This window comes from Papilio machaon, chromosome 17, assembly GCF_912999745.1.
Source record: "Papilio machaon chromosome 17, ilPapMach1.1, whole genome shotgun sequence".
NCBI lineage: Eukaryota > Metazoa > Arthropoda > Insecta > Lepidoptera > Papilionidae > Papilio > Papilio machaon.
In genome coordinates, this window is record NC_060002.1 from 4,940,515 (window position 1) to 4,962,891 (window position 22,377).

The 22,377-nt window shown below is 33.2% G+C and overlaps 3 protein-coding genes across 8 annotated transcripts in view; 1 reads left to right on the top strand and 2 right to left on the bottom strand.

The window, feature by feature from the left end:
* LOC106721634 (transcription factor kayak) overlaps positions 1–2,593 on the bottom strand; it is a 34,244-nt gene extending 31,651 nt beyond the window's left edge. The window contains exon 1 of the mRNA XM_014516621.2: positions 2,279–2,593. Coding sequence (XP_014372107.1) covers positions 2,279–2,413 — 135 coding nt within the window. The 5' untranslated portion in view covers positions 2,414–2,593. The remainder of the gene's footprint in view (positions 1–2,278) is intronic.
* A 660-nt stretch (positions 2,594–3,253) lies between these two features.
* LOC106721655 (transcription factor IIIB 90 kDa subunit) lies at positions 3,254–20,567 on the top strand. The gene is made up of 11 exons (XM_045682006.1): positions 3,254–3,626; positions 4,152–4,373; positions 4,650–4,754; positions 17,725–17,874; positions 18,028–18,254; positions 18,341–18,470; positions 18,882–19,022; positions 19,184–19,408; positions 19,639–19,927; positions 20,029–20,207; positions 20,443–20,567. The coding sequence occupies exons 1-11, from the start codon at positions 3,413–3,415 to the stop codon at positions 20,565–20,567; spliced, it is 2,007 nt and encodes a 668-aa protein (XP_045537962.1). The 5' UTR covers positions 3,254–3,412.
* On the bottom strand, positions 5,273–14,075 carry LOC106721654 (BTB/POZ domain-containing protein 6). 6 transcript variants are annotated; one of them, XM_014516663.2, is made up of 7 exons: positions 13,826–14,075; positions 9,409–9,566; positions 7,606–7,884; positions 7,379–7,526; positions 6,990–7,206; positions 6,120–6,485; positions 5,273–6,042 (listed from the first exon to the last, which is right to left on the bottom strand). In XM_014516663.2, the coding sequence occupies exons 1-7, from the start codon at positions 13,930–13,932 to the stop codon at positions 5,548–5,550; spliced, it is 1,770 nt and encodes a 589-aa protein (XP_014372149.2). In that variant the 5' UTR covers positions 13,933–14,075; the 3' UTR covers positions 5,273–5,547. The 6 variants fall into 6 exon arrangements, with proteins under 6 accessions (XP_014372149.2, XP_014372148.2, XP_014372151.1 ...); XM_014516662.2 differs by having other exon boundaries at positions 7,606–7,887; XM_014516665.2 differs by lacking the exon at positions 13,826–14,075 and adding an exon at positions 8,125–8,204 and having other exon boundaries at positions 5,274–6,042; positions 7,606–7,887; positions 9,409–9,482.
* Positions 20,568–22,377: the final 1,810 nt, after the last annotated feature.

Consider the following 22,377-nt stretch of genomic DNA (forward strand, 5'->3'; position numbering starts at 1 on the left):
CTTTATTGGATAAATATATTCCTTCATATATGTTCGCCATGTCGAAAAATTTACACAATATCTTTGATATAGGTTTAAGCATTGAATTTGACCTATTTAAGCTCCAAATTCTATGTTATTCTGTTGTAAGGGCTACCTCAAACTTGATACGTACTATACAGTCTTAGATGGTTTTATTAAATTATTTTTTTTTTTATTAAATTAATTTGTTTACATTACCAGCTTCAATTCCCGCTAGTGATTGTCAAGGTCGTCGTTAAAAAATAATTGAAAGTCGTTCGCGGAAAAACCGAAGCAATGAATTTTTTTAACAATGAAATGTCTAAATGCAGACGTTTTCACAGTAAATTTTAAATAACAACTTGATAAATCAATTTTAAAATAAAAATAAAAGCAATATATTATATTGTTAATGTACTAACATTGAAAAATAATGTTATTAATGTCCTACAACTTTTATCATTCCCAGATAATATCCTGTTATTCCGTTGTGACACAATTAATTTTAACTTACAATCTGCAAGTCATGTCTTTCTTTCCTAATATATTTCTACATGTATTATGTATGCTATAATTTTTTATGTTACGATTTTCTTGAAATGCTATACCATTAAGAGATAATTGGCTAGCAATGTTGGCAGCATAACGCGCGGTCTGAGTTTTTCCGAGAATCGGTGACGTCATCGAGTCGGTCATCGCCTTCATTTCGAAGGGAACATTTTCCTCATTTCTGGCGATCAAAAGGCACAATCAATGAAAATTCAACTGTGATACTTTACATGACATAGTAACTGTTCATAGAAATTTCATGGTTTTGACACTATTTGTATACTTGGCTTCTACATATTTAATGTTAAAATGTACAGAGCCAACAGACATAGGTGGGTTAAATATATAAATTGTTGTAATGTGGTTGCACTGCCTTTTTTCATTTTCATATAAGTAGGTACATGAGCCAGTAAGGCATTGGATCTAAAATGATAATAAAATATATTTATATATTACTTAATAATATATTACCATTGTTCTCTAATATTAGTCAGGTCAAAATAACAACTCACTATCTAAGAGTACTTTGTGTATATTTTAAAATGGATACAGATCTTGGAGACCTAAAGACAAATATTTAAAATTGATTTCTCCAATGTATAAAAAGTTTTCAATTCAATGGTAAATGTCAAACATGTCGTTTTTTTACTTATTTAACAGGAACTCATGTAAATAGAGTTCCCAATCAATCATAATTTTTTTAATTTTTTTCACAATATGCTGCGTGAAATCACTGGTATTGCAGCATATAAATGTAAAACTGCAATTTTCTACTGAAGTTTGAACACTTCATTGCAAGTTAAATAAAGAATTTTATAGTTCACTTTCTCAACAAACAAAAATTACAAAACAAAATTACATAGTTTTCCAAATACATATGATTTAAAAATAAATCAGGTTTAACACACAACACAAGACGGACCAGATTACTTCATTACCAATGACATAAGGTTTAAGTATAAAAATAACAATGACTAATACACACATTTTCAAATGTATTATCAGCCTGTCTTATCAGAATATTATCACAATTCTCAAGAAACCTATCTACAATCCTTATAAGAATAGATAACAGGTGTTGTCAATATAAGCCTTTTAAGGCTAAACTTTAACACATTCCATGCCAATTTTTTTGCATGAAAATGAACTGGGATTGGCAATTCAGTAGCAATGAATGTGTTAAATAGTTTCCATAAGGTTCCATATTAATGTATTAAAGACCAAAACCAGTCGAATAAATAATATGAATAATGGAACGCGCAGTTTATTAGATATCAGACAATATTTTCAAAAAATTGTGCTTGAAATTTTGTAAAAGATAGGTAACTATTCTTGCTATTCTTCACTATTTCTATATGCATTATTGCATTATTATTGCAAGATTTATTTCATAGATTATTTAATGTTCTAATGATTTTGATATGAATGAATTTTGAATATGATTCCAGCTATAGATCTATAATGTATAGATAGTATTTCATACAAGTTTGTCGTTTAATTGAGATTTTCGAAATGTCATTTTGAAATGCAAATTACAACACTGAGGTCATCACTTTTGTCGTCTGGATTAGGTATCTATAGGTATCTATAATTCTATAATTAAAGATATTGATTAATACCTGTAAGAAAAGCTTAGTAGTAAAGGGCAGCACAAACTTATCTTTCTTCTATTTAGAAATAACATGTATTATGACGTTCGTCATTTCAACAGACTCCAAAGGTCACTTACCGTGAGCGTGAGGGATCTGGAGGTCGGCACGGCTGGTGTGAAATCATTTGTCGAGGACCCCTGCGAGGATTGACTATCACACGAAAAGTCTGAGTGGTTCGATTGACTATCACTAACTTCCAGCTTCATTGTCATCAGTTCAAGCTCTTTTCAATTCAAAGAACAAGACGGAAGATGATTTACGTAATTGTCTTTAACGTTATCGCGTTAACATGAAATCGTAATAACTATAGAACATTCAACGACGTTTCACGAATTTGACAGTTCTAATTATGACAGCAACAACAACAAAATAAAACGCGTCAAAGAAATTATACACGAACGAGAACACAACATTGATGAGTCATCAGTGCAGTTTGCACGGTGACGTCGTCTTCGCTTTGGGGATGCCCTTCTCCTAAGAATTTCTCACATTGGCGTTACGAAATGTCCTAACCGCCCACTTTTATGTTCCTCGAACATACTTTTCAGATATGACTTTCTAGTTCGGTCCCCACAATTTGAAGGGTGATCTCATCGGCTATTTTTAGCTCCATGCCGTGATACTCAGCCAATCATGACTTATCTTATCGATGACGTCATTTTTATGAATGCGAAGAATGCTGGATGCGAAGAAGGGGAGGGATAAAATAAAAAACAATTAAATATCAAATGGAGAAAACGATATCCAATTTTAGACTATAATATATTTAAAGCTTTTCACAAAACAATCTAAAACACGATCAATGAAATAAGAATCTGCAAAAAAGGAATTCGATTAAAAGCTTTGTTAATAATTTAATAACAAAAATTAAAAGCACTTATTTTCCCCATTAATTTATACTATCTAATTTGATTCTGATATTTATTTAAAAAAAAAGTAACATCAGAATGGTTCTTACTATTTATTCTGAAAAATGAGACCTGAAAATGTGAAAATAATTTGACAGTGACACTGACAACATAAACTAAAGTTACAGCCCATCATATGAAATAAATCACAACTCGCTAACTTGCTTCGGAAGATATTTGATTTTTTTAATTAAGTTACTGCGAGGGATGCTGGAAATATAGGATTTATCAATTCTGTTAGCCTGTAAAAATCACAGAGGAAAGCGGATTCAAATAGTATCGGTATCCTCGCAATAAAACACGATGTCTGGTAAAAAATGCAAGCATTGCGGTTCCTCAGAAATAGAAGTAGACCCGGCCCGAGGCGATGCTGTGTGCACGAACTGTGGCTCAGTTCTAGAGGATAACATAATAGTTTCAGAAGTTGAGTTTCAAGAAAACGCACATGGTGGTTCTTCAGCTATTGGTCAATTCGTATCCGCTGAGTCAAAAGGCGGAGCTTCGGGATTCGGAAGAGGTAATTAGTTCAGGACTGAATTTTTTTTTTAACATCTTAGTTACCTTCTACTACAAATCTTCTTTTAAAATGATTAATTACCTGTCATATTTATTTCCTTTTACCATTATTTTGGCATGTTTACCCCTGCAATCAATTTGTCCGAAATAACTGACCACCAAATATTGTCTGGTTGTTTTTGTTTCATAATATAAGATGGCAAATAAACTAGCAGCCACCTAATTTTGCCAAAATAGTGAAGTAAACACTGCCCATAGACATCCTCATTTACTGATGCATTGACTAACTTTAACAGATCAAGGAGGGGACTCACAAAAAGTTTGATAGCCTTTCTAAGTGTCCCCTCCTCTGGCAAATAAACTTTTCCTTCCCACAATTCACTTCATGCTTTATTTCTGTATGGTTGTGGTAGTACACTGTAGCCTATTTATACAAAAGATTTTGTTGTAGCTGGCTTAACCACTTATATAAAATTCAGTACTGACTGCTCACTATGTTTGAAATACATTTTTTTTATTTTTTTAGCTTATGTAGGCATAGGACAAGAGTCAAGAGAGGTTACATTGAGAAAAGCAAGAGAAGGCATCACAGCTTTGTGCCAGCAACTTCGTCTTAATCAGCAATGCATTGATATTGCCTGCAATTTCTTTAAGATGGCATTGTCTCGTCACTTAACAATTGGACGCCCAGCTAACCTTACTCAAGCTGCTTGTGTGTATATGACATGCAGAACTGAAGGCACTGCACGTATCCTTTTTTTTAAATCAATTTCATTATAAGATAAGGTTACCATTTTATTAATTGATGTAATCTGAACTAAGTTATTTTCATATATATTTATATAAAACAGATATTTCCATTGTTTTCAATGGAAAATCCAACTTTTATTTAGCAACTAGACAAGTAGAATTTTAATTTACTTGTTCAACTAATGAAAAGTTACCTAGTAAGTATTTCATACATAGAAAGTTTTATTGTATTGTAGCACAGCAAAGTTAATATTTCTTTAACAAATTAATCCAGATCTTTTGATTGACATTAGTGATGCTCTTCAAATATGCTGCTACCAACTTGGACGCATCTACTTCAAGTTGTCCCGCAAACTTTGCATTAACATACCTCCTACAGGTAAGTGTTTTTTTATATACCATAAGGTGGCAAATGAGCGAGCTGCCACCTGAATTCGCAGAAATAGTGACTGCTACTGTTGTTTATATAACTTGTTTTATGTCCTGACTTCACACAAGGTCATAATTTGATACAATAAATCTTATTCATTACATTATTACAATCTGATTTGTTAGTTAATAGTTTATTCCTATACACATTCATTCTTAGATTTCTGTTTATTAATATTAAATTTATATTTAGTCTTAAAACAATGCTAGTGCATACCTTTATTTCACTTATATTAAAATTAATTTGTATAAAAATTTAAATCTAATTTGTAGTGGTTTTGAAAGCATTGAAGCAGCACATCATACTTATTAATTTAAATGAAATATTTTAAAGGATCAAAATAAAGTTGTATTTATAATAGAAATTAAAATAGTATAATATATCCAAGCCGATAATATAGCCATGAACTGAACTAGATTATAAGGTTCATGAATAAAAAAACGAAATACAAAATCAAGCCATTAATTTATTGCAATGAAAATTTTGTATGAATTATGACGTAGCTGCCTTACACCTATGAATTTATAGAGAGCTATTACAACACCCATATCACATTTTTAGGTACTTATTTGCTATCCAAGATCAACAATATACACAAGATTTTTAATATCCAACAAAATAATTTAACATTTGGGAATGATGCATAATATAAATATTCAAATATTCTCTTTGAATCGTGATGAAATGTAAACCTACTTAACTATACTGAGTAATAATTGAGATATCGTCTTCTATTCAATCGTCAGTCATCACTTGCATTGGGATTTGGTAGGGAAGTATTCATGGTAGGTCCATAGTAGATGAGTTCAGGTATTTGTCCTCCTTGTACTCCCGTTCCATTAGTACTCTCCGATGAACAATGGAATTGAAAAGTCACTGTCCCCATATAAACTTCACTTAGACCTTCTTGCCCAAAATAACTTAGTTCACTGCCATCAAGAATCGCAGATGCTGTATAGAAACATTCTGGTTCAATTTGTATTGGATTTTCAAAGTAAACATGGAAAGTGTTACTTGATCCATCAGAGAAGAATTTAGTATTGTTTTCAGCTAGTACTCTGCCTAAACGCTTCAACTCAATTTTAACATTATAATCTGCTGCACCATTCGAAGATCCATATAGTCCAAATCCGACAACAAAAATTCTCTTGTCCACACAGAATTGTATTGAATCACAGCGGCCACGGTACCTCCATTGATTGCTGCGGTATGCACATGACTGGAATCTATGGCAAATCTGAAAAATCAATAAAAATTGTTAGTTATATGTTTTTCAATAACATTGATGAACTGTAAAGAATGCTATGAGTTTACCTGAGCTTTAAGTCCAGCTCTTTGTTTGATGGGATATGAGAGTTGTGGCTTATTAGCTGCAGTGAAATGTAGAAATATGTCAATTGTTTCTTGTGGAGTTAAGATACCCAGTTGTGCAGCACTGTTAGCAAATTCCTCTAATGTCATAGTGGGGAAGCGAATTAAATATATGGCACTGCCCAGCATAGCTCGCTTATTTGCTGGAGTGGTCTCTATTTCCCGGCGCACGCATTCCGCCTGGGCCCATGCCAAAGCAGCTTCAAATAGGTTAATTTCTTTAGAGTTTAGCGTTTCTCTGGCTAATACCGACTCCAGAGTTGAGACATCAATATCAACAAACCCTTCAGATGTCAGGGCAATCTCCGCCTACAATGAAATTATAACTGATGTTACTTAAGGTGACGGGTTCATTAAAACTGCAATACAATTTGGTCAATAGTTTATTCAGATCTTTATGAAGATTCAAATAATACAAGATCACATTTGACACTAACATCAATTACATACTTGACACTTATCATGTAGACAACAACCACTTACAAAATGTATTGCAGTTAATATATTTAATAACTATAATTACATGGAACATCAAGACGTAATCTTTTAAATTAATTGGAATGGTAAATAACTTTCAAGGTCAATAACAAATAATTAATTTTTACAAATCACAACCAAAATTTGAGTATTCCGTTTGTCAACAACTTACATTTAAAATTAACAAAAACTATGAAGATTATCTGAGGATAAATCTTTACATTCCGGACTTGAAAAGTTTCGACTAGATGATTCAGAGAGCTCCATTGTTAAACTACTATAAGATGAGGATGGATTGAGACAGATGGTTCTTAAATTTTCAGTTGACTCACATACCTGAGCATCAATTACTTCCCAGCACCTCTGCATAAGTTCTGGCTCTTCAAAAAATCGAGATTGACTTAGCAGAAGGCATGCATTCTTTGCTGTAAGGCTAGTTTCCAAATAGTTAACGCAAGCTCGAGCCAAATGAGGGACAAAATATTTCTTTGCTACATACAATGTAGAGAGAACTGTATCAGCTTCCAATTGGATTTCATCACAATATAAATATCTGAAAAACAAACATCAAATGATCAGTACAACTTACATTTAGATGTAATACAGTTAATAAAAGGAAGGATTGCATTTCAAAATGATGGCTAAATTATTTTATGGTGTTTTGAGGATCAGAGAATAATTAAATTGATAATGATTAAGATGCATTAGAAAATAGCTTCACTCACTTCAATAATGTAAGGAAAGCTGATGGTTCAACATCGGGCACTTCAATTTCTGGCTTGCACTCGGCTAGTCCTCCATAAAACATTGCATAAAATACTGAGCTGCCTGTAGCCAATACATATTTGTGTGCCGGGATTATCTGTGTGTGACCTGAAAGTATTTAAAGAAAGAAAAATATGAATTATGCAAAACTATGATTTTTATACAAGGATAATTGTTTTCTATTTACCTGGACTTCCAACAATAAATGTGATATCAGCCATTAGTTGGTTGTTAAACATAGCAGCATTCCTCTCTCTAACGGTGGGTTTGGTGGCCTGCCAGTTCGGGTCAAGTGTGGCGGTGCCGGGGGGCGGCGCTGGTGACACTGTGGGTGAAGACGCAGAGCTCGAAGAGCCGCAAGGAGAAGGCGGTCCGCTATAGCATTGTGACACCTGTGTTGCTGTTTCTCGTTGGGATACTGTATGCGGCGGGGACAACGAAATTCCACCACCATTGTTAATATTTTCTGCTGTGAATACAAGTAATATTTTTTTAAATGTTATAAATCACAAAGGTTAAGGACGCGATTACATTAATTATGTATTCAAATGCCACAAACTTAATTATTACGTGTTATTTATGATGTTACAACGAGGTGCTGGAAGTGTTAACACCATTGTTAATAATATTTAATATTGCCTATAAACAACACCAAACAAATTCGCTCACCTGAATAAATCAATATTTACAAAGACAAAAAGCTCACCGTTCATCCAAGTATTTGTTTGTGCGACAGACATACTATCCCTATTGTCCTGTAACCTTTTTGGAGGTTTTGAAACAATTCTAGAACACAAATTGGACATAGTGTATAAACGTATAATTCAATATTTTAATTTAAACATCTGAACACGGGACATATCTCAATGACGTAAGTCAGCCATCTTGTTTGCGAGGTTGTGAATTTGCGGGTCGTAGTCGCGGCGCGCTCCGATCAGAACCGAACTCAGTCGAAGGCAAAGCGGTCGGATTGGGGGATTGTTATTTGACATTGCGTTCGGAAACATTTTTATCTTAAAACGCTTTTCAAAGAATATATTGTCAAAAAGAAAATCTTAGTACAGAATGGTTCGTGAATATAATTATGTGAATTTCGGTTCCTAAAATCAAATACGATATATTTTATATTTATAAAAAAAAAAATTGTCGATGGACCAAGGTTATTCTGTGCCATGGTTGATTTAAGTAAATACAATCAAAGCGTGAAATCAAATTAAATTCGAGGCATATTAATTTTACAGAGTTATTAACACTTCACAGCAATCCGATGTTTGGATAAATTGAGAGAAACTTTTTGATATAATAAGGAATTCTGGTTAGGGAACATACCCATACTACGTGACCTATTTTTTAAGATTTTCGACCCCTCCCTCCCCTCGGTGACCATTCGTAGTATATGCCAAGACCCCCCCCATCCCCCTTTAGTTTTCACGTAGTAATTCATAATTATGATTTTTAATCATTTCACAGGCAAAAATTGAAAAAAAAAAATAATTTGACTCATACTCGTCTTTATTGCATAAGACTGCAATAAAGACGACTTCCAAAACACATAAAACTTCTTGTAGCCTCCTGGATAGAATCCGCAGAGGTCGCCACAGGTTGTCCACTGCACCACCATGCACCAACTGTGAGTTTACAAAGCGCTAAACACCGCGCTATATTCGAATATAGGTCGAAAAAATACGAGATTTCTGTCATTAAAATCGACTACGTGACAAAAAGCTGAACCACCCCCCCCCCCTCCCGTGACTGACCGTAGTATTTTAAAGACTCCGCCCCCCCCCCCTAAACGGGTCACGTAGTATGGGTACGTTCCCTTAGAAGGAAAAACCGTTGCTATCTCACTACAAACCAACTAAATGACCGATCGAAAAGGTTGATTTCCTTTTATAAAAATGTAATGGTAATAGATCACTCAAATTTATCGCAAATCATGTTCTATTTCTAATTCTCAATATGTTTAACAAACTGAAAAAACTTACATTACCTTGAACCAATGGTCTACTACGAGTGTTCTGATGGTCACGGTGACTAGGTTCCTGACAATTCAGTTCAGCAAAGCGACCGTCCTCGTCTATTAAACTTTCAAAGAAATCCACGCTACTATTCATTGGTGACCGGGATTGAAATGCATACCAAAAAAGCCTGAAAAATAATTTTAAATGAAAATAAAGTATACGGGAAACACAATAAGCTGTCATTTCTGCTAAACATATATATGACCGTATCATTAGCACGCTAAAATACCTTAAGCTAATCAGAGATTCATCATAGAGATCTCCCCGAATTGTATGCAGATTATAAAGACTAGATTAGCGTATATTTCTATATTCATGCTTGGTTTAGAAATAAACATTCTAACATATTATTGTATGTAGATGCATACAATGTACCTTAGTCTTACCATATCTTATAGTAAACGTTTTGCCATAAGACGTGTTGCGTAATTATTTTAGCACCATTTTTCGTAGTCAAGTAAACACATTTGTACAGTACTTTGTGGTTTAACAAATAACTTCACCACAAGTACTATACGTTTGGCAATCGAACTAATAGGCTATCGACAGATACACAGAATATGTTGAGATGATATAAGTTACATTACTAAAATCACATTCATGGCACAGAAGTATGAAAAAAATCACCACTCTTCATTGCATGAAGTGAACAAAAAACCAATATTACAACTTATTCCATTTTAAATATTATTGTTTAATACGTTGATTTCAAGACTCTACAGTTTTAAACAATAGTGACTTAGTTTATTTGTTAAAAAATAATATAAAACCTAATTATTAGTTTAGAACATTGAATTCCTATGAACTATCGAAAATAAAGTTCTGTGTTTTTACCGTAACGATTTTTAAATAACGGAAAGAACAAAATGAAATACCATATTTTCGTAAATGTTAAGACAAAAAGTAAGAAACAATTTAAATGTTTATTTTTTAAATTGTTTAACGTCTAGTCTAGTCGTTGGATTTCACAATCGGAATATCGTCTTTTAGCTAACAACACGGCATATGTCATTTTTATCAACTTTACAGGAGACGAAAAAAATCGGTGATTTTTTTTAGATTTTTTAATAAATACGTTATTTAGCGGTTAAGAAATTCACTTCTTCAGTTTTTGTCGATTTACTCTATTTTAACTTGTTTACTATACTCTTTACCTTTCAACTATCGTGTGACCAATAGCTAACTATTGACGCGGAATGAGCAGCTCCATCTAATGGCATAAAAATGTGAAAACCGCCAGCCAATTTTCGACTTGAGCAGTGTTGTAAGCTAAAGGACGATATGTACCTACTTCTACAAAACATATATTGTTATCCCTTGTAATCGCCTTAAAAAAAACTGAGATGATTGCATGGTAACATTTTGATCATGTCGGTCGAAATTTAAGATTAAATTACTTTCATTATTTTGTTATCTTTACATATTAATAAGATTGTAATGTAAGTATGTAATATCGAAAAAAAAAGATCGTATATTTGATGTTGCTTTGCTGAGTTCCGGGTAATCTAAGAAATGGCTGGATAAAGCTGTATGCATTCGGGCGTATTGTAAGCTTCTTTTTCATGCGCTGCAGAAGTCCGTTGACAATCTTTGTTTTTATGTCAATGTCCACCACGAGGTTTAATATATTTTTACGTTACTATTGCTCATATTAAGGAAAGCGAAAGTTCAAGTAGAGTGGAGTGTTTGTGTCAATCTTATTATTATTACGTATTTCCCTATATACTTTAAAATATTAACCTTTATATATTAATTATAAAGGTTTAAGCGAGTTTATATTTCTGGTATCATTTGTACAATAAAATGTTGACATTTATTGTAATATATTAAAACGTAACTGTTTATAAGCGCGATCGTGTGTTCTATTGATAATCCTATGTAAGTGGACATCAATCAAGTATATTTCCGTGTTACAGCCTTAATGCTCCTACATAACATTGTCTGGGATAAAAGATAAAATTACAATTGGAATGTTGTTAATTTTTTTTTTTGAAACAATGTAAATGCGGAGGTGATGTGCTTAGGCTAAGCAGATGCGGAGGTTAACGGACGCGGAAGGGTTAAGTTGAAAAATATACTAAGAATGTATAAAGTAGGTATTTATTTGACAAGATAAAAAAGTATCCATATATTTTTTGCCTTGTAAGTGGACGTTAATAAACCTCCGTTAAATTAAGCATAAAATACGGAGACGGATGTGGAGCTACGATTTCAACCGGAAGTTCCGCACTTGTGGTGGCAGTGACGAGGTTCCGTTATAACCCTAATAATAATTATCATACTGCCACACTCACTAAACGGTTACTTATGCGTACTATAAGTGTAAACATCTCATACTAAACCTACACTTAGGAACTCATAGTTACGGACTCTTGAGTGTAGCAGAGAGAGATGATAGAGATGTCTTTGCCCATCTAATCATTTTTCAATCACAAAGTAGATAATTTTTTCTTTGGTATGGAAATGCCTTTACTCTGTGCTTTTATCTCACGCCGTATGCACGTTCCTTTGTAATGTTTCGCAAAATCGACAATGCTCATAAAATGATATGTACCAAGGCTTCCACTACATCAGTGTTGAAAGCAAATTGAGGTTAATTAAAACAGTGGCTACTTAATTCTTATTGTCTTTTCTGTGAGAATTAAATTGACCTGTTGCGAAATGTTTACAAAATAATCTAACGACACTGAATGTTTGAAATGAGAATGTGAAATAAAGATGCATTATCAGCGTTGGGTTTTACAGTCGTAGGACCTTTGTAAAACAATGTTATCTATATTTTTTCAAATGAGAAAGATATACATATAAAATTTAAATGGGGTCGCGCAGTGAAATTCAACGGTTATGTTACTAAATACATTGTCTGTTTTGGTTCCATGATGTTTTTGACTAATAATCAGTTTCTAATTTAAACAAAGGAAATAATATATAATGTTAATATTCTATAAATTAAAATAATCTCAAAAACTACTGGAGCGATTTTAAAACTTCTTTTGCCATTCGAAATCTACATTATCACTGAGTAACAGCTATATTTTTTGGACCTAAAGTTTAATAAACACGAAAAACAGCTTATTTCTGAACCCCTTCAATTTCGCCTTTACCGAGTTATATAAAAATGAATTGTAGATCTCAAATATCGCTACAAAAAAGTGAACAATGGCATATCTTTGATGGTTTTTCACCACAGCACAAAAAGTAATTAAAAACCGCACGTAATTTGCGGCAATATTTGTTGGTTTTAATATTAAATCATATCATTTATGTAAAATTTTATGATTAAAATTGCCGTTAACAGTAATAAAATTCTGATAATTAGAAGTTATTACATAAACATAAAGCTTAACCGATAAATAATCTTGCTGATCGGGCTCTACAGTTGTTTACTACTTAATAAATTGTACACCGGGAACAGATATGACAGAAAAGAGATTAGTATATTTTTGCCACCCAATCAAAGCCAGGGCGGGTCGGCTTTTTATCTGTACATCTAAGCAGATAAACACGAGTACACGATGCATTTGCGTTGTTTATAACAAAAAAATTGTCCATTTGTATTTCCAAAACTGCCGGCCAATTTTTGACAGGACTTTTGAAGGAAGGCAGCTGATGTAAACAAGTAACAGATAATATTGGCTTTTTTATACCGCGCTGACAAAGTCATAGACAACAACAGCTAGTGTGCAATAAATGTGGATAAAAATTATGAAAATATTATTATCTTATCATAATACAGATGCACGTACATATTCTCGATTGAAGCAATACGAGACTATTTCATTTAAAATATAATTCAGGAGTTGTGTAACATCTTTTATATAATTGATACTTGTTATATCGTAAATTTTAATTTCATTTCTTTCGTTGCAATAGATTACTAGTCATAAAATTAAATTTCATCACAATGCCTTTCTCTTTTTTAAAAAGACTGTCTTTTTTTAAAGAAGTATGCACTATATTATATTTTAAGTTGTTAGGCCAAGTAGTTTCCTTTTATTTTTCTAAAAACGTGGTATCCGTTTTTATAAATAGTTTGTACTAATAACAGTAACAATTAACTGTCATCGTTTGCTTAGAAATAATGATTACTGGATCAATTATAGGACCAATTCTATGAATAAAGTAACATCATGATTGTATGTTAAAATGATAATGTCGGCTCCTGAACTAGATATTTACGAGTTTCTTAAGTAGCCAACTTTCTACCAAATGTATAAAAAAACCTTGTTTTGAGCTATAACAATGCACAAAATAAATAATGACGTATAACTTTGCATAAAAAAAATATGTAAATTAACATCATCGTAAATTCTTTATATCGTTTGCATATTTCCTTTTTATATGTGACATATGATATTTATATTTCCTTATTTGTAAATAACTAACCGGTATACGAAAAATACGAGGTCTGCTTTCGTGAATATCCAACGTAAGAATAATTTGCCCAACAGCACTGGGATCTTTCTTGGCGGTAACGGGGGTCTACCCTTCATTTCATCCTGTAGCTGGAACAATTCCCTGTCACATCCATGTATCACTCAAACAATCACTTAACAAATAAGTTTTTTAAAATTATAAAAGCAAAGGTGCGCGCTCGAATGCGCTCGACTGACTGCGCACGCGCAAGCCGGCAAACCAAATCCACTGTTACGCAAACGCCTAGGGACACCTGTCACCAATGAGACCGCGATCGAGAAAGTGCATGATGTCACTATCTTAACAAGACCAACGTAAACTCTTTGTAATCATGTATCAATAGATAGTTTATCATCTCACTGTCAGCAGTTATTATACCAGATGTATAGTTCACTACAGATCGTATTGTTTGTGATATGTTTGACGTAACCCAGTTTTATTATTGATATTATTCAAGATGTTTTATATTTTTCAAGATTAGCGCATTTGATTTTCGATGCAATTTAAGCGTAATATTAATTTTTATGTACTTCATTTTCACTACAAAGATAAAAAATATGATTAGATAATTTTAACCCTTTTAGGGAACTCACTCTCTCTTCTGCAGTATTATTTTCTTATGCATACTAACTAATTGGTTTTTTGTTATATTTTTTTTCTTCTTTTTCTTTGTTCCTTTAGAAGCAAATAAAAAAACTTAGGGTTGCTTACATGGTTATTCATTGATACAAATTAGGCGGTGTTAACTAACACCATCTATTGCTTACTAGACAATACTTAACAACAGCGCGGAGTAACAAAGACGCTGCTCGAATGTCCTCGATTTAATATTAATCACGATTTTTTTTCATTCCATCCGTTTGCTTACGGTCCATCGACCGGCCAGATCACGATCTCAGCTGCCATTAGAATGCTCGTAACGTATCGAGAATACGCATACAATACATACAGACAAAGCGTATCGGAGTTGCTTCATATATTCATTTTCCTCCAATAGACCTCTATGGTCTCTTCCTATTAGTTATTGAGGATATATCTGATGATTCTTTCTGTGAATTTCAACGTTTACAACACACTAGCTTTTGTCCGCAAATTCTTCGAATTAAAAAAAAACTTAAGAAGCCTACGTGTGCCAAATTTCATTAAGATCCGTTGATCCGGTTTGGAGATACCTTCAAACAAACTTCCATCCATCCATCCATCCATCCATCTAAACTTTCGCATTTATAATATGATCGCAGATAGAATAATGAATATAAATTTAAACTTATTATATACTTAGGGACTATTAATTTTATTTAATAAAACCTTAGTAAAATTTTTGAATTAACTGTTTGATAATTATATTTTAAGTTAGCAATTAATTTTATTTTATTATTTAATTACATAGCGTTACTAATTAAGTTAGTTGCATATTTGAAAGTCAAAATATTATGACTCATCCTGTTTCATCTCTCAATGTTAATTAAATTATTAATTATAATAAATTTGGTTCTCAAGTGCCCGAATTATGCCACAAGCGTCAGCTACTCTCACTTTTATAATTCATAAAAAACTGAATTCAAATTTTTGTTGAAAAAAATGTTTCACCGTTTGTTTCATTTTCTAATTAAATTGTCAATTTAGCAGGTAAATGTTTTAGTAAAAACATAATATGTCAACATTTATAATTCTTTCGAATGACGAAATCATTTCCGCATCACTATTTTAGTTATATTTTAACGGCCTTCTTTAAGATGATAGAAATAAAAATAATAATAACATATGTTTTGTTTTTAAGCTTATATAACTTATAATTATGTGCTCATTGAGTTGGAAACAACACTTTTATTGTGTAGGTTACAAAATATAAAATGTACTGGCTGTGAAGTAAAAAACAAGGTATACCTATTAAGAACCATACAATCGGTAACATAAGTAAATGTTCTTGCAAATAACAAGATTGAATTTTAAAGAAAAAACTTAACATTTTACAAGTAAATATACAATACAAATATGGCGCTTGATATTCACCCAAATTCTTAAATAACGGCGCGACCTACAATCACTGACCGAAATTTGCGACACACTCGAGGAAACTACTTTTAAATATGTCCTCAAAGATGCTGAACCTTGAACTGAAAGTAAAACATTTGTTTAAGTCTAATTGAATGAGTTATAATATTATAAAAGATTAGCTCAACTTGGATTAAAATTGAGAAACTGAAGTTTACTCGTAACTTACCTGTATAGGCCAAGTCTCCTTCTTCATGTGGTATGGCAGCGGGGTCAAAAAAAAAGTACTCCAGGGGGCTACCAATCCCACTGGTATTGGAGAATCTCCCTCCGCACGTTTGCGCCAGAACTCCCGCTTGGAGGCGGGGGTAAGCGCGCGGACCCTGCGTGTTATGGAGGTGGGCACCCACGTGCTATCTGGGATATTTCGACGCACAAAAGTCTAGAACGACGTAGTCCATCAGTGTGTGTACTAACCCATCCTTGGCTGCATAGTAAAGTTGGCAAAGCATCTTTTTCTTTTTGTAATTTTTCTTTTTTTAATAGTAAAGAAAAAGCTGGAATAAGTTAGGAATTCAATTAGACTAGCCTTGACTACAAGGGTATTAGTAACAAAGTTATTAATGTTTATCTTTTAACAATTTATTTTCGTAAGTCATATGTCCAGTTATATTTGGCCGTGTACATTTAAATGGCACATACTGGTCTCGCAATTTTGTTTATTCAAGTTATTTGTATGCGCAAAGCAAACCGAGATATTCTAAATGCAATCCTTGTGAAATTGTAACGACACAGGCTCAGAAATTTTACGTTATATGAGTTTAATGGATGTTTGCTATCGAATTGAGATCATATTAATGTCTCTTGTTGTAGTTTTTACCTAAGTCTTAACTGATTTTCAAAAATGTGACTTCATTCGATTTGTATTTTTCCCTGGCGTTTCTTAGTGAATTTATCTCTATTATGTGATGTGTATTTATACGTTTACATCTCTAGTGTAGTCTGCTTGATGATCTTAAAGTCAAATACAACTTACCAAATACTTCAATGTCTTTCCTTTGTAATGAATGTAAAATGTTTGTATTGTATACCCAAAGTATTTGTTTAAAAATGATGAAAATAATTAACATACAATTAGTGGCTATGCAAATGTCATATATATGGGTTAGCCGTACATATATTTCAAAGAACGTTGATGTGGAAAATAAAAATTGTAACTCGTCTTCCCTTTGGAGTATATAAGTTACTTTTGCGTCTCGAAAATAAAATTTTACAATCAATGAGTTGCAGATTCGTTCATTTCCACGGTCAGTTAATTATACTGCACAAGTATGGTTACATCAATACGAGAATATATAGGTAGTATGCAATGTTAATGCAAAACTATAATTAGACTGCTTTGCGGTGAAGAGAAATATGAAAATTATTAGTATTTGGAATTATTGTAACAACTACTTTTATAATGGGTGTTTCCCGTTAGGTCGATTGAGTCCATAGAATCAAAAAAAAAATTCATATTTTCACACATGACCTCAACAACCATTGAACCTCGAGATTGTTTACCGTTCTCAAGTTCGATATACGACCGAGGTTATTTGTGCAAATATTGAAAATATATTATCATCATCAAATATTTTGCTATCTCAATTTTTTCAAAGATAAAGATAGAGATGAATATATATTTTCATAACATTATTTCTGCAGAAAACTTGGTGTTAATTAGAAACGAACATTTATCACAACGTGTGGCGGTCGTCGTATTTATTGTAATACCACACAACGGTAACGTCGCAACGCCGACCGCACCGCCCATGTGGCATTTCTCTTTGTTATAGATTCATATATCTAAATAGACATTATGTATTCCCTTGCAGATCCCTGCCTGTACATATTACGATTCGCATCGCAACTGCAGTTCGATGTGAAGCAGCATGACGTGAGCATGACAGCGTTGCGATTGGTGCAGAGGATGAAGAGGGACTCTATACATTCCGGTCGGCGACCATCGGGTATTTGTGGAGCGGGTAAGTATTTTACGAAATTCCCAGAAACTGCCACTTTAGGATGGGAGTCCCTAAGTGGAAATTTATTAGGGGAAATCTAAGGGTATCTTTGTTGGAAGGACGGTTTAAAATAATGTTCCATCGTATTATAATGAAATATAACGTTATTTCCAGCGTTACTAATAGCAGCCCGTCTTCATGACTTCTCAAGAACTCCAGCAGACGTAGTACGGATCGTAAAAGTGCACGAATCGACACTCAGAAAGCGACTACTAGAGTTTGGAGAGACGCCCTCTAGTGCCCTCACACTGGACGAGTTTATGACCGTTGACTTGGAAGAGGAACAAGATCCACCCGCGTTCAGAGCTGCAAGGAAAAAAGATAAGGAAAGACTACAAAAGGTATAGTTCTATAAGAACGTTTTCCGATGATACATACTTTGCTTTATAGGGAAGGTACGATGTAAATAAAATCTGTTGTGTTACAGTTAATGGAAGAAGAGGACGGCGAGAGGGAACTTACTGAGTTGCAGAAAGAGATAGAATTACAATTAGATAGAGACAATTCAAGAAGAAGGAAGGCTGCCACTGCCACCACAATATCACCAGTAAGCATCGGTACGGTATATCACAACTACACAACAAACAATGCCAGTGTAAAAGATATATTAGCGTACCTAAAGTTTCACTAATTAAATTCACTTTGTTTTTTTTTTAAAGAAAACGAGAATGACGATATGTTTTAATACAAATGTTTTGGCAGTGGAAATCTACAACAAAGGCATCTTTATTATTGATAAATACATTTTTCACACACACACATTTCAATATTCACGTCTTTTCATGGAACAAACGTAGATAGATAGAGATAGTTAAAGATATTAACTATTATTGATTTTTATGTAACCCATATTAAGATTCATAAAGAATTAAAGAAAAGTTAAATTAAAAATATATATATCTTTTTGTATCTCTCATTTCTAGCAATATTTACTTTCTTTATAAGCTTTAAAATAAGCATTTTTTCAGACGAAGTTTCAGCTGAGGATGTGGAAGCGTCCAGGTTCGCGGCGGAGGACACACTGGACTTGCTCGGCGAGCTTGCTCGTGAGACCGACGGCGCCACCGGCGACCGCACGCAGAGCAAGATTAGATTTGAAAAAGGACTCGGTAAATTCATATACCACAAAACTTTATTATTGACAAACTTCACTTTATCTCGAAATTTTCACGAAATAACGCGTTATGGCTAAACTCTTTTCTGTCTTTCTCTCTCCATCTCTATTGTTTACCGGTGCTCAAAATCGTTAAAATATATTTATCGAATACAGGTCCAGACTTAGCGGTGATCGGGTTAGGTCAACCAGAGGAAAAAGACAAATTCGTAAAGCCGGAACCCAAGTCCCAGTTCAGCAAAGATCTGCAGGCGGAGGAGTTGGAGCTGAGCGAGCGCGACGAGGAGTACGTCAGCTCCCTCATCATGAGTGAGGAGGAGGCGCGCCTTAAGACAAGGCTGTGGAATAATTTGAATGCTGGATATTTGAAGGAACAAAAAAGTAAGTCTACCTGGAGTTGGCACGTACACCAATAGAGTATTCTAGTTCTCGACGTGTCAAATCATATACCGATGCAAGTAATATTCGATATATGTACATATTTATTGTAGTTAAGATATCTGAGAAGATCTTTCTGAGTAGTTTCATAGAATTTATTTTAAGAACTCTGTCTTCAATAGTTATTGCTGTTGATTGTAATGTTAATATAAATGTATTGACAAATTTCTCAGTAAAAGAAGAAATACGAGCCAAAGAAAAGGAAGAAGGTAAGAAGAAGAAAGTCCGAGGATCTTATAAGAAGAAAGTAGCATTGAACGCAGCGACCGCGGGGGAGGCTATTGAGAAGATGTTGGCTGAAAAGAAGATGAGCTCTAAGATAAATTACGATATACTGAAAAGCCTCGATCAGCCGGGCTCCTTGGTTACTGCCAGCACCACTGTCCCCGCCTCGCCCACTGCGCCGGCCACGCCCACAGTCACAACTACACCCGCGAGGACTGTAATTTTAAGTAATGATGAGTAAGTAAAGATCTAAGATTTCATGAAAACTGTGAATGAATTATTTTTAGTTTTTAGAAACTGTTTTCTAAATGCTCTTTTGATGGCGTACTTGTTTAAAGGTCCAAGCTAGCGACGCCAAAGGAGACAGTTCCCCCGTCGCCTGTGCCTCGCAAGCGCAAGAAGAAGGACAAGGGTGCGGCCACGGCTGCCGCACCGCCCACGCCCAGCCCCAGGCCGACCCAGCCCACGCCCAGCCCCAAGCCCGCTCCGCCCACGCCCAAGCCCACAACCGAAACTGGTAACATTCTATTGTACTTTCTAATTGTATAAATCAATAATAAACTAAAATGCTGAAAACGCAATAAACATTTTTGCATTTAACAACATTTAACAACTAGTACCTGAGTGAGAGATGATCATATCTTTCTTCTCTTTCATGTAACGAAATAGAATAATTTGCTGCGTCCTTGATATTATTCTTCGATCATCTTCTTTGCACTTCTTAAACATATGAAATGTGTTATTTTTTTCAGAAATAGCGGACGATTACGATGAGGATCTAGAGCCGGAGGTGCCTGAGGTCAACAATGAGATGTCACTCGCCGCCATGTTGCAAAATGGCGACGACGATGATTATTACGGTTACGACGAATATTGAAATGTCAACCATCACTTTAATAGTTGTTGACAAAATAATTTTATTAAAAAAAAAACTTTTTAAAAACAACCGTTTACTATGTTCTTAATTAAAAGGACTAGCAATTTAAAAAAGACAAACTATTTGTCAAGACGATCCTAACGTGACCAATCTCGATGATGTTTCGTTTCATTGTGAAGTTCCTATGACCACCTTCCAGCTTGCATCATCAGATCATCACAATGTCATCATAATATTGCATTGTCACGCGATTTACACATGTATGTAAAATTTCAACTCAATGGGTAACCGAGGAGAGGGATCAAATTTAATTTCCAATGAACGACAAACATAGTGACAGGTGAAACTGTACACCAAAAATGTTTCATGTTAAATTAAACATAATTATTTTACTCCAATAGCCCACAGCTGGACTTTATTGTATGGAATACGGCAATGACGTGGTTCTCAAAATAGCAGAAACGATATTCCTAATGGAATACATTTGTGGAATTAAAAAGTGTATGTTTGATAAGTAAATTATAAGACACTAGCTTTTACCCGCGACTCCGTCCGCGCGGAATAAAAAATATAAAACGGGATAAAAACTATCCTATGTCCGTTTCCTGGTTCTAAGCTACCTGCCCATCAATTTTCAGTCAAATCGATTCAGCCGTTCTTGAGTTATAAATAGTGTAACTAACACGACTTTCTTTTATATATATAGATTAAAAACTGTATATTTGATATGTAAATTATAAGACATAAGCAATAATATTTTATCTGTAAGATAGAAGTTTAAAAAAAATGTACGTACTTTTTAATTGTGTGTAGCTGAATTGTAATGAATTTTTCTATTGTATTTAAATACATGTAAACTTATATTTGTATTAAAAAAAAACAATATTATTGAAGATAAGATATTGTGTTGTATGTGTATATTGTTTTTTTCTTTGAATTGTAAAAAGAAATGTTTTTTTTAATTAACTTTGTACGGCAGAAGACAAAATTTTAAATAGATAATATTCAATTTATTTGATGCACTTCAATAATACTATTAAGGTAAGTTATTTTTATTACTTCATTTGTTATATATATATATAAAAATAACAAACTATAATGTTCAAACTCATAGCTAATAAAGGTATTAGTTTTAAAATAAAAATCCATAGCGAAAAATTACAGTATTGGAACTGTTTTGTACTAAATATATACATTATTTTTTTATCGTATAGTAAAAAATCGATTAGTAAGCGATTTAATGATCTCGATTAGCTCTAAGTTTTGTTTTTAACTTTTTTTTAAGGCAATTAAATAATTTGAATGCATTGAATTCGTTTTGAATAAATTTTCACTTGTAAATGGCATCTTTACTCTGTATTTTATCTAAGTTTTTAATTCGTTTTGTAGATTTTATATTTTGTGTATCAAAAAGGCATTCTTTTTAATATAAGCAGTACTGTATTTTATTAAAATGAATATCCCTTGTTTTATTATACGTTTGAATTTTTTTTATCACTTTAACTTAACCTAACTAAAACTATAATTAAGTGTAGGGTCAAATTAAATTAAGTAGTGTTCAACGCACAAATCGTAAACATTATACAAGTAAGGCAAAGATTACGTATCGAGATAATAAACAATTTGTTAAAAAAATATCAAAATATTGACTGCAGAGTAACAAAAGTCCAAAACTAATCCAAGTAAATAAAGTCCAAGTCTAATTGTGCATAGCACAATTAGATTAAATATACTTAATTATTTTCTAGAAATAGCTTGATGATGAAATGACTAGAATAGACAAATGATGAAAATCATTTGTCTATTTGAA

What these genes read in the sequence shown, in the direction of transcription:
- LOC106721655 (XM_045682006.1), top strand. Translation starts at nt 3,413, where the DNA reads ATGTCTGGTAAAAAATGCAAGCATTGCGGTTCCTCAGAAATAGAAGTA. An exon ending in CAGAACTGAAGGCACTGCAC is followed by an intron (nt 4,374 to 4,649) that starts GTATCCTTTTTT and finishes AAATTAATCCAG; the next exon opens with ATCTTTTGATTGACATTAGT. An exon ending in CATTAACATACCTCCTACAG is followed by an intron (nt 4,755 to 17,724) that starts GTAAGTGTTTTT and finishes ATTCCCTTGCAG; the next exon opens with ATCCCTGCCTGTACATATTA.
- LOC106721654 (XM_014516662.2), bottom strand. Translation starts at nt 13,932, where the DNA reads ATGAAGGGTAGACCCCCGTTACCGCCAAGAAAGATCCCAGTGCTGTTG. An exon ending in CTCGTATTTTTCGTATACCG is followed by an intron (nt 9,567 to 13,825) that starts GTTAGTTATTTA and finishes ATTATTTTTCAG; the next exon opens with GCTTTTTTGGTATGCATTTC. An exon ending in GCTTTCCTTACATTATTGAA is followed by an intron (nt 7,207 to 7,378) that starts GTGAGTGAAGCT and finishes TTTGTTTTTCAG; the next exon opens with ATATTTATATTGTGATGAAA.